The sequence below is a fragment of the Cupressus sempervirens genome, chromosome 7 (genome assembly GCF_028749045.1).
Source record: "Cupressus sempervirens isolate cs-2001-9-10 chromosome 7, ASM2874904v1, whole genome shotgun sequence".
In the NCBI taxonomy this organism is placed as follows: domain Eukaryota; kingdom Viridiplantae; phylum Streptophyta; class Pinopsida; order Cupressales; family Cupressaceae; genus Cupressus; species Cupressus sempervirens.
In genome coordinates, this window is record NC_143124.1 from 905,522,089 (window position 1) to 905,533,119 (window position 11,031).

Genomic DNA, 11,031 nt, shown 5'->3' on the forward strand with positions numbered 1-11,031 from the left:
GGATTGCCCTTATACCTCTGGATGCTCCTGCATCAGACACCCAGGGTAGATTGAAAAGTGACCCTGTCACTTTATGGATGGTAGAGGAAATCCCAAATGGGAAACCTCAGCTGTTGAATCCAAGTTGAGTCCTCGATCGACTGTCCTTTCCATTTGACCAAATAATCTTCATACTGCCTATTTCTAGTACTCCTACCCACATAATGATCTATAATGTCTTCTATCTCCTCCTTCTTAGAAGCAGGAATTGGACATGGCTCTAACACTAGCTCCTCATCTGCACCATCGTTATGATACTCTGTTAAATCTGCAATGTTGAAAATGGGAGAAATGTGAATACCATCTGGCAGCTCCACCTCATATGCATTTCCTAAGTCATGTTTCTTCAAAACTTTGCAGGGGCCAAATTTCTTCATTTTCAGCTTGTTATAAGTACCAATTGGAAATCTTTCTTTTCGTAAGTGCACCATGACTAGATCCCCTACTTGGAATTCATTATGTCTTCTCCTTTGATCAGCCCTAGCTTTATACTCTTGATTCATCTTGGTTATGTGTGCCTGAACCTCCTCATGTAGATGCTTGATATGTTCAGTAAATTCCTCAGCTTCATCACTTGTCCTCTCCCCTTGTTCTATCTTCCTCATCTCTGGTGCAGTCCTTAGGCTACTCCCATATACAATTTGGAATGGTGATTTTCCAGTACTCCTATTTACAGAGTTATTATAAGAAAACTCTGCCTATGGTAGAATCAAATCCCATCCCTTGGGCTTATCCCCAACTAAACATCTCAGCAAATTGCCCAGACTCCTGTTTACCACTTCTATTTGGCCATCAATTTGTGGGTGATGCGTGGAATTGAATTTCAAGTCTGTTCTCAAATTTTTCCACAATGTCCTCCAGAAATACCCCACAAATTTAGTATCTCTGTCAGAAACTATACTCCTTGGAAGACCATGTAGTCTTACCAGCTCTTTGAAAAACAAGTCTGCAATATGGACAGCATCATGAGTTTTGTGGCATGGAATGAAATGTGCCATTTTGGAGAACCTATCAACCATCAAGAATACTGAGTCATTACCCCTTTGTGTCCTTGGCAATCCAAGAACAAAATCCATACTTATGTCCTCCCATGGCCTTGATGGAACAGGCAATGGCTGATATAGGCCAGTATTGTGACTAAACCCCTTGGAAACTTGACAAACCTGGAAACTCTGTACAAACTTCTTCACATCCTGTGAAATTTGAGGCCAAAAATAATGTTCTCTAAGAATGGAAATGGTCTTATCTCGACCAAAATGTCCTGCCATCCCTCCACTGTGTTTCTCCTTAATTAGATTTTCCCTCATGGAACTCCTTGGAATGCACAATTGACTACCTTTGAACAACATACCATCCTGAATCAAATAGTCTAACCACTTGGTTCTATCTATAGCAACAGGTTCTTTACAAGCTTTCCAAGCTTCAGTAAAATCAGGATCCTCAGGGTACAAATTCTTGAGTTCATCAAACCCAACTACTTCAACCTACATTACTATAAGCAACAACTGTCTCCTACTTAGTGCATCTACAACCCTGTTAGATTTTCCACTTCTATGCTTCAACACAAATTTATAGCTCTGCAAGAACTCTACCCACTTCATATGCCTCTTATTCAATTTACCTTGGCTATTTAGGTAGTGTAATGCCTGATGATTAGTATACAAAACAAATTCCTTTGGAAATAAATAATGCCTCCATTTCTTTAAGGCCTAAACTATTGCATAGAACTCTTGATCATAAACAGAATACTTCTTCTTTGCATCATTCAATTTTTCACTAAAATATGCAATAGGCTTACCTTCCTGGCTTAATGCAGCCCCAATAGCACTGCCACTAGCATCACAATCCACCTAGAAAACCTTTTTAAAATTTGGAAGTGCCAACACACACTGTTTTGTCACCTTCTTCTTTAGCAATTCAAAACTTCTCACAGCTGATGCAGTCCATTTGAACTCTTTTCTATCCCCTCTTATTGTATCAGTTAGGGGTGCACATATGCCATTGAAATTCTTAATAAACTTCTTGTAAAAACTAACTAGACCATGAAATGATCTTACCTCAGTAGCAGACCTTGGAGTAGGCCATTCCAAGATGGCTTTTACCTTCTCCGGATCCAGTTTGAGACCTTCAGGTGATATAACAAACCCCAAATAGACTAACTCCCTTTTTGCAAAGTTACACTTCTTCAGATTAATTAACAGTTTCTCTTCCCTTAGCCTTTCAAGGACACTATGAATATGCAATAAATGTTCTTCCAAAGTCTTGCTGAAAATTAAAATACCATCCAAATAGACAATAACAAATTTTCCCAAGAACTTCTTAAGTACCTCATTCATGAGCCGCATGAAGGTGCTTGGGGCATTTGTCAATCCAAAGGGCATGACTAACCACTCATAAAGACCCTCCTTGGTCTTGAAGGCTGTTTTCCACTCATCTCCTTCTCAAATTCGTATCTGGTGATAACCACTCTTCAGATCTATCTTTGTGAAGTACTGAGCTCCACTCAAGCAGTCCATAATATCATCCATCCTTGGCAAAGGAAACTGGTACTTGATGGTGATCCTATTTATAGCTTGAGAATCTGTACACATCCTCCACTCTCCATCCTTCTTTGGTGTGAGTACTACAGGTACTACACATGGACTCAGGCTCTCTCGAATCAAGCCCTTCCTCAACAACTCCTGAACCTTTCTATTTAGCTCCTCTATTTCAGTAGGAGTCATCCTGTGGGCAGCCTTGTTAGGCAAACTAGCTCCTGGAATCAGATCTATCTGATGACTGATTTGCCTTACTGGTGGCAATCCATCTGGAACATTATCAGAGATAATATCTCCAAACTCCCCTAGTAAATCTAAAACTTCAAATGGTATTTCACTACTACCTTCTTTATCTTTCGTAGGAATCAAAGCATAGCACACATGCTGATGTTTCATGCCATCTAAAAACTTCCTTCCATCAACAAGACAAATCCTAGCACTGCTACATACCTTTTCATCTTCCTTTTTCATGGGCTTCAATTTATGGCGAACTCCATCCTTTGTGAGAGAGTATGTGTTTGTATGTCCATCATGCACTGCATGTCTATCAAACTGCCATGGTCTACCCAACAATAGATGGCAAACATCCATCGAAATAACATCACAGAGAACTTCATCATGGTAACTCCCAATTTTGAATTTTACTAAACATTGTTCACTTACCAAGACCTTATGATCATCTTTTACCCAAGCAATCCGATAGGGCTATGGATGTTTCTCCCTCTTGAGCTTCAGCTTAGAGACCATCTCTTCTGATACCAAGTTATCAGTGCTACCACCATCAATGATCATGTCACAACATTTATCCTCACACTTGCATCTAGTACGGAACAAACTCCTCCGTTGTCCTTGTTCAATATCACCACTTAGTAGGACTCTTTCATTTACCAAGGTCTCTCCTCTTTCTACATCCTCTAAATGTGATGATTGTGCATCCTCATCCACATGAGCAACCCTAGCTTGGCCCTCAGCTCTCCTATCTGTCCTTCCTTATCGTTGAGGGCATTCAAAGGCACGATGACCTTCTTCATTGCAATGGAAACAGGTACCACGGAAGCCTCCTCTTCCTTGTCCACGTCCTCTACCTCTTCCTCTTTGATTTCCAAAGTCTTGATCATGGGAGTGGTTGAAACCCTCATTCCTCTAGTTCCTGCTAGTACCCACATCTTCATTTTTCTTTTGGGTTTCATTGCGGCCTCCAAATGATCTATCGCTTCCCCTTCCTCCTTGACTGTGCCCTCTTTGTCTTCCTTCAAACCTTTTATTCAGCTTCTCTTCAACTCGTAGGGCAAACTAGTATGCCTCTTCAACGCTGGTCATTCTTACTAGACTTAATTCCTCCTAGATGCTAGGTCGCAACCCACTGATATAATGAGCAACCTTCTCCTTATTTGCTTTTGCATGCCCTGCTCTAATCAAGAGTTGGTAAAAATCCTCTATATATTCTTTGACTAATCTTCCTGCTTGCTTTAACCAATGCATCTTCTTAAATAGATCAAGCTCATAGTCCACAGGAATGAACTGCTTCTTCAATTTGTCCACCATGCGATCCCATCTTGTGATCTTCTCCTTTCCTCTTTTGTTTCTTTCCAATTGAACCTCTTGCCACTAGATTTTGGCATGGCCTTTCAGTTTGGCCTTTGCAAACTTAACCCTATCTGGGTCCCTGATATCCTCATACTCAAAGTATTCTTCCAATTCATTGATCCAATCGATCAACTCATCTGGTTTCAGATTTCCTGAAAATACACCCACTTCAATTGTAGGTCTTTTCCCAAACTTAGTAATGGCCCTAAAAAGCCTTTCCTCTACATGATTCAGAACTTCCCCATCAAGTTCCCCTTCTGGTCCTATTACTTCTTCTTCATTGTCATCCTCACTGTTGTCATCTGCGGCAACATTTGCTCCTCTACGGAGCTCCTCTTGCAATGTTTGTACCTACCTTTGGAGGGCTCTAACCTCCTCAGGATTAATAGCTCTGGCCCTTCTACCACGCTCTCTTTGTGGAGGCATCTTCTAACTCGATCCCACAACCACACAGTCCTGGTGCAAACTGCCTCACAGTCGGCGCTCTGTCTACACACTCAGGAAAACCAACTCTGATACCACTTGATGGGGACACAACCCAAAAACAAATTGGACACAACAGAAAGGGAAAATTATATTAACTGAGAAAATAAGCTATTACAAATAGTACAGAGAAAATAAACTTCAGAACATGCCCTAAGGGCTTACAATAGCATAAATCAAGAGATAATTTCTCCTTTTAGTACCTCCTCTCAAACTCCACTCCAAACTGCCTTTTACAATGCCAGAAATATCCTTAAATAGACCCTAGAGGGTTAATGACTAGGAGTACATTCTAGAAAGTTCTAGTAGGCATCCACCGACCAAATAGAAGGTTCTGAAAGCTGTGGTAGAAGTCGGTGCAAATACAGAAGAATCCAGAAACGGTAACCGAACTTTCGCGAGACATAACTTTTGAACCGTAGCTTTGATTGACGAACCGTTTACATTTTTAGAAAGCTCTCGAAGCGCTCTATAGCCCTATGGACAAGCTTTGTTCATTCCCCAATTTTCAGCCCTTTTCAAGGTCATTTAATGCCCCTAACCTGACTTTGAAGCATTCTTAGGAGGTCTCCAAAACCCAAAAAATTACAATAACTTTCAAACCGTGGGGTCTTTTGACCTGATTCTTTTTCTGGAATGCTCTAAATCACATTTACATTCATCTGGCCAATTCACACCTTCTAGGTCACCAAAATGATGGCCAAATTTCATGCTCCTATTTTTTTGAGATTTTCTAGCACACTAATAGTTGAACTATGAGAGTTGGAACCTTTATTTGACCCAAATGGGTATCCAAAAATGTAAAGACATGAAACAAAAACTAAGTCTAAGTACATTTTTTTTGGGTGACACAGGATTGCCCTTATACCTCTAGATGCTCCTGCATCAATCATCAACCAATATAATTAACTTATTCTTATTATATGAAATAACATCTATATTCAATATTGTCCAAAATGAATTATTTCATATACCTAATCATATTATTAGAATTTTCTTCCAATTAATATTATCATTAACATTGATTAAAATTATAAATAGATTACTTGAATTGATACTCTTTTAATTAAATAATCATACGTACCTTCACTTTCCATTTCATGTAATACCTTCACTAAAAATTATCTTCCCTTGTGAAATAAAAAATTTTCGCAGGTCTTTGCACTTACCTCCCATAAGCTCTCCAAATTTTTTGATATTAGATTTAGGTTTTAAGAATATTTGTGTATAGATATGGTATTTCTTGTATTCATTGTGGTTTTAATGCCTAGTGGTGGAGAACTTGTACTCTTGAAAGAGAGGTCACAAGTTCAAATCCCATTGGGGGGTAGGGTACGTACGCCTCATTTGTAGCGCCAAGCACCTCTCGAAAAAGAGTACGAGGTAGTCCCATATCACTGTCACCATATGTAAACCCAAAAACTATGGCATAGTGTCGTGGACTATAAAACCCACTTACTTACTTACTTAATGTGCTCAGTATCTGAAATCCTTAATTAATACTTGGTGTATGATAGCGCTTAAATTGGTATGTACTTTTCAAAGTGTTTCCCACACTCAATGATTGATGGTCTTTGCACACAAGTAGATGAGATCTCCTATTACTTTCCCTTGGATTGTTCAGTATGTTTGCTTATTTCAAATGAATTTCTATGGTTGTCTTCCTTTTTAATTGTTCAACATCCAAGCCAAGTGGAGGCCTATCAACCCTTAGGACTGAGTGTATTTTGACCTGCATTATGTATTCCTGTGGTCCATTTCCTAATTTTGTGGTGGATATTTGGTTTCGCTACTGAGACTTCTTTCCATTCTATCCTCCAAAAATTCCCTTTGGAACCAATGTCGAGTTATTCTTGATGACGTTCCTTTCAATCGCCTTGCTGGAGTATTGTGATCTAATCGAAGTAAGTGTATGTACGTTAATTTTCTTTCTCTTTCCTATCCAATGGTCACCTCCCCTTGTACTGTCCACAGACTAATCCACATGGAAGCTTTTCGTACCTTAACAACGGGGTCTTTATGTGCGTTGTAAAATTTTAATCTGCCTCTTACACAATACACAAAGACCTATCTGTAGCTTGCCCTAGATGATATAATCTTTCTTGCATAGGGGAGAAGTCGATACATGATGCCTAGAACCAAGACTCACTTTGATTGAGTGGTAATTTTCACATTGTCATTGTAATAAACGTTTCTGGATGTAAAAATCAAGTCTTCTGCAACACTTTTCATGAGAATCAGGCCTTTGATACTTGAAGATACTTTGACATTGATATCAAAAAAATCAATATGTGATTGATCATCGCCCATCCTGTGACATTATTTGTATCCTATACATGATAGCGAATGCCAGCATTACAATACTTATCACCAATCAATAATCTTTATTATTTATTTCATGATTTAGATGATAGTCAATGAAGTTAAGGAGGTTGATCTAGCGGATGCTCTAGTCTTCCATCATAATCATAATCATTGATTATTGTAGTCTATGACACTACATTCCTTATAGGTAGGAAGGGAACCTGCTTTGATACCATGTTTGTGAAAAAGGATTTGAACTTGTAATAGCACTTGTGGAGTTTTATGTGTTTTCCAAGTTACTATTCCAATGAATATATATATGATATAAAGAGGCATGCCTCTTGAAGAGACATCTGTCTTTAATATATTAACTTACATTAGTTATAGTTATAACACAATAATATACTCTCAATATATTATAATGAAATATATATATATATATCACTCTTAATATAAGTTAATTATTCCATATATAACATTGTCATATATTATATATCTCATATATAAAAAATATAATTTATCTGATAGAATTATAACATTAACACCCTACCTATAAATAGGGAGGGAACTAATGTTTTCATTAGCCCCCTTCCTATTAATTTTTTGAACCCAACAAAGTTCAAATTCTAAAGTTTGTTAAATTTTTATTTTTAAATTAATTTATGTTGATTAATTTCTTTTTTCCTATTGGTCTCTTACAATTTTCAGTTCATACTATTTTCCCACTTCAAAAAAAAGAAAAAATATGAAAAGAGATCATTAATTGCTTTAAACAAAATATAAACACGTGTCACTTCAACCACGATGCACAATGGAATAAAATGAAATGGAACACAAGCTTGGGAAAAGCAAATTTGACAATCATAAATGTGATGATAATTAATATCATAGCTTTTTCCTTGCACATCATGTGGCATATAAGTTTTTAAAAATGATTATTTGCCTTCACCATATATTACTAATGGGAGCACTTGGTTTTGATAAAGAATTGGTTTCCTCCATAGCTATGACACACAAATATACACTATTGAAAATTATGTCATGTCTCTCATTTGTACCCATATTAAAAGTTTCCCTTGTGCTAAATTGATTTTACTGAAAAATTCCAAATAAATAGGTTAAATAATTTAACTATTATATAGTAACAAATTTTTTTTTTTTTATATCCATTAAGAATATTGGATTAAATACTTGTGAAATTCTATTTATATTTAATATGAAATGCACTCCATTAATTATATATAACTTCAATGATAGATTAGAAGTAATGAATTAATATTTTATGTCTATATTATTGTTAAAAAAATAATGTATTTAATTTTCAATTATTAAATAAATTTTAACTTAATGATGGTATTAGGATACATTTTTTATAATGTTTAGATTTTTAAAAAAATTATTTATGTTAATTCCTAAATAGCATGACCTTATTTTCTTGATCATTATTTTTAAAAATTTAAAATACATATAGAATTTGAAATTAATCAATTCACATAAAAATAAAATTAAAAGATAAAAAATTCAGATAGATACAATATTATGAATACTCCTCTTATTTTCAAACAATCAAGTACAATTAAAAAAAAAAATCAATGCATATTCTTCATATATCCACAATTGAATATTTCCTTAAAGACTTGAAATTTCTGACACAACATGCATTTATTCTTCACTTTCAAAATATATTTCACAAATAATATTTTCTTATACTTTTTACAATAGGCAAGGACTCCTGCTCAAAGAGCTCTTGTTGAGTAGATTTATTATTTCAATGTATATCACAAGTGAACAAGATTGTGTCTTCACATATGAAAACCTACCCACTTAATTTGAATATATTGTATCTAATGCAATAGGAAGGAATTTCACTTTCGGCTAATGTCAATTTAGAAAAATGGAAAATCAAATTGACTATGAAAACTCAATAAAGCACATATAATTTCCTAAAAGAGATAACATCTTGTACATATTAGTATCTAATAAATCAAACATTTGAAAAAAATAAAAATTCTTTAAATAGTCAAAGACTTTAAAAAAATAAATGTAAAACTCGTTTAAAATTTATCTTATCTCACATATAAAAATAATTCAAATTAAATGTAATCATAATACATCTCAAAAAATCAAAGAAATGTTCTTCTATTTAAACCTTTAATTTAACTTAATAATATTTATAAAGAAAACATATACAACAATTGCACCAAATTTCGTTATGACTAAAGTCCTACAACCATGCTTGGAATTTGGTGGTCACCCCTGCCTATCATCTTGGTTTTTTATGATGGTTTGGTCATATTAACGCCTTTCATTTTATGTTCTAAGATAAATATTGACTATCAAAAATCAATATAATATAGATATAAATTAGTAATATAAAAAAAAATCCCATATCTTAAAGTTTTTAAATTGATACGTTTTATAAATTGATATAAAATTTTAGAAAGTAATTTAAAATCAACAATAAATGCAACTTAAGAAAATTTTTAAGTTTATATTTTTCATACTAATATTTTAAATTGGTAAAGCAAATTTATATAGTATAGTATAAAAATATTATCTACTATGAATTTCGAGGGTTTATTTATAAACTTAAGTATCATATTGACGGTTTTATAAAAAAATAACATATCAATCAATATGATCCCACAAATTGTTAGCCTGTCATATACGATTGAAAAGTAGAAAAATGACCAATACAATTATCAAATTTAGAAAACGGCCAATACAGCCATCAAATTTCAGACCTACCTAACTCACAAACTCCAAACCTCCCTACAACTCAATTAGGAAAAATAATTAATGCCTTAAAAAGCAAAGTAATCCTTAAATAAAGGATTAATAATTGGAAGTGGTCATTTGAATAAGTCAACCGACTAATATAAAGCCAAGCCCTTCAATTTCGTTTTGCCCACTTGCTATGACACCGAAACTTCTGAAGTATTATATCGCCTTGATAAGTCTTTTGATTGACGATGTAAAGACTCTCGCTTTAAAAAATTATATATATCTTGACTGTTCTTCATCCATGAGACTTTCTGGTCATTCCGTTGAGAATAACTACAAGACAAACAATGAAAGCACAATCGATTCCTGGCTCCACCGTTACCACAAAAGAATCCTTCTCCCACAATTCATTTGTCATCGTAAATTTCTGTTTCATCTGATCCATACACACAACAAAAACAAAACCAGGAATGAAAAAACCTCTCATTTGTAGAACCACTTTTTTATACAGATGCCTACTTACTGAGCAGTTTCAATTACCTCTGCAACCATACGCTCTCCTTGATAAATTGTACATCCGTGCTGTAAATAGCTGCTTTTTACACGGAAATCGCAGTGCTTTTCATCGAAATTACTGAGCAGAAACACGTCGAGTGCCGTTTTGATTTGAAACATTGATGATTTCTTGGCAGTAAAGAGAAGTTTCTTCTGAGTGGATTTGTTTCCCTTATACGCTTCCCATCTCCTGTGCATCGAAATCTTCTGCAATTTTACTCTTAGTGAGCGTTTATGTAAATTGATTAAGTCTTATTCGATTTTGCTCTAGTTAGTCTTTAAACGAATTGATGAAGTCTTCTCCAATTTTGCCCTAGTTAGTCTGTAGATGAATTGATCAAGTAATGCTGATAAAGAAATTCTTACCTTTTTTTTCATGGTGAGTAGAACATTTCCCTTGGCGTCTAAAAGAAGGCGTTTGCGATGGAAAGCAGCAACTATGAGGACGACATTTCCATTGGAATCTGTGATCATGAATTCTTTCCCTTTTTTCTTCAGATGTAATTCGATTGGATACGGAGCGCAGAAGTATCGTCCCGCCACGACAGCCACTGTGTGATCTTCCATTTGCACTTCTCCTCTTTTTTTCTTTTGTGAAATGCGGAAACTAAACAACGGTGCAGGAGATATTTATAAGAAGATTGTCTTGGAAGAAGGCCGGCTGTACAGCGTTGTGGAAGAAAGCTGGCTGCTTTGATAGAATAAGAGTAAAAGGGGCGAGAAAGAGATGTGATTGTGGAATGATACTCATTGATGCCTGTAAGATGCATACGATTACCTCTTCGTGAATGGGCCGGTGCTT

At 35.4% G+C, this 11,031-nt stretch overlaps 1 protein-coding gene across 1 annotated transcript; it reads right to left on the minus strand.

Moving 5' to 3' along the window:
• Positions 1-9,969: 9,969 nt before the first annotated feature.
• On the minus strand, positions 9,970-10,796 carry LOC149550444 (protein LURP-one-related 15-like). Its single transcript, XM_089795084.1, has 3 exons — positions 10,596-10,796; positions 10,215-10,436; positions 9,970-10,110 (listed from the first exon to the last, which is right to left on the minus strand). Exons 1-3 carry the CDS (start codon positions 10,794-10,796, stop codon positions 9,970-9,972), a joined length of 564 nt encoding a protein of 187 aa, XP_089651210.1.
• Positions 10,797-11,031: the final 235 nt, after the last annotated feature.

Coding starts and splice junctions, on each gene's coding strand:
- LOC149550444 (XM_089795084.1), bottom strand. CDS start 10,796: ATGGAAGATCACACAGTGGCTGTCGTGGCGGGACGATACTTCTGCGCT. Junction 10,437..10,595: donor TACTCACCATGAAAAAAAAG/GTAAGAATTTCT, acceptor GTAAAATTGCAG/AAGATTTCGATGCACAGGAG. Junction 10,111..10,214: donor GAGAGCGTATGGTTGCAGAG/GTAATTGAAACT, acceptor TGTATGGATCAG/ATGAAACAGAAATTTACGAT.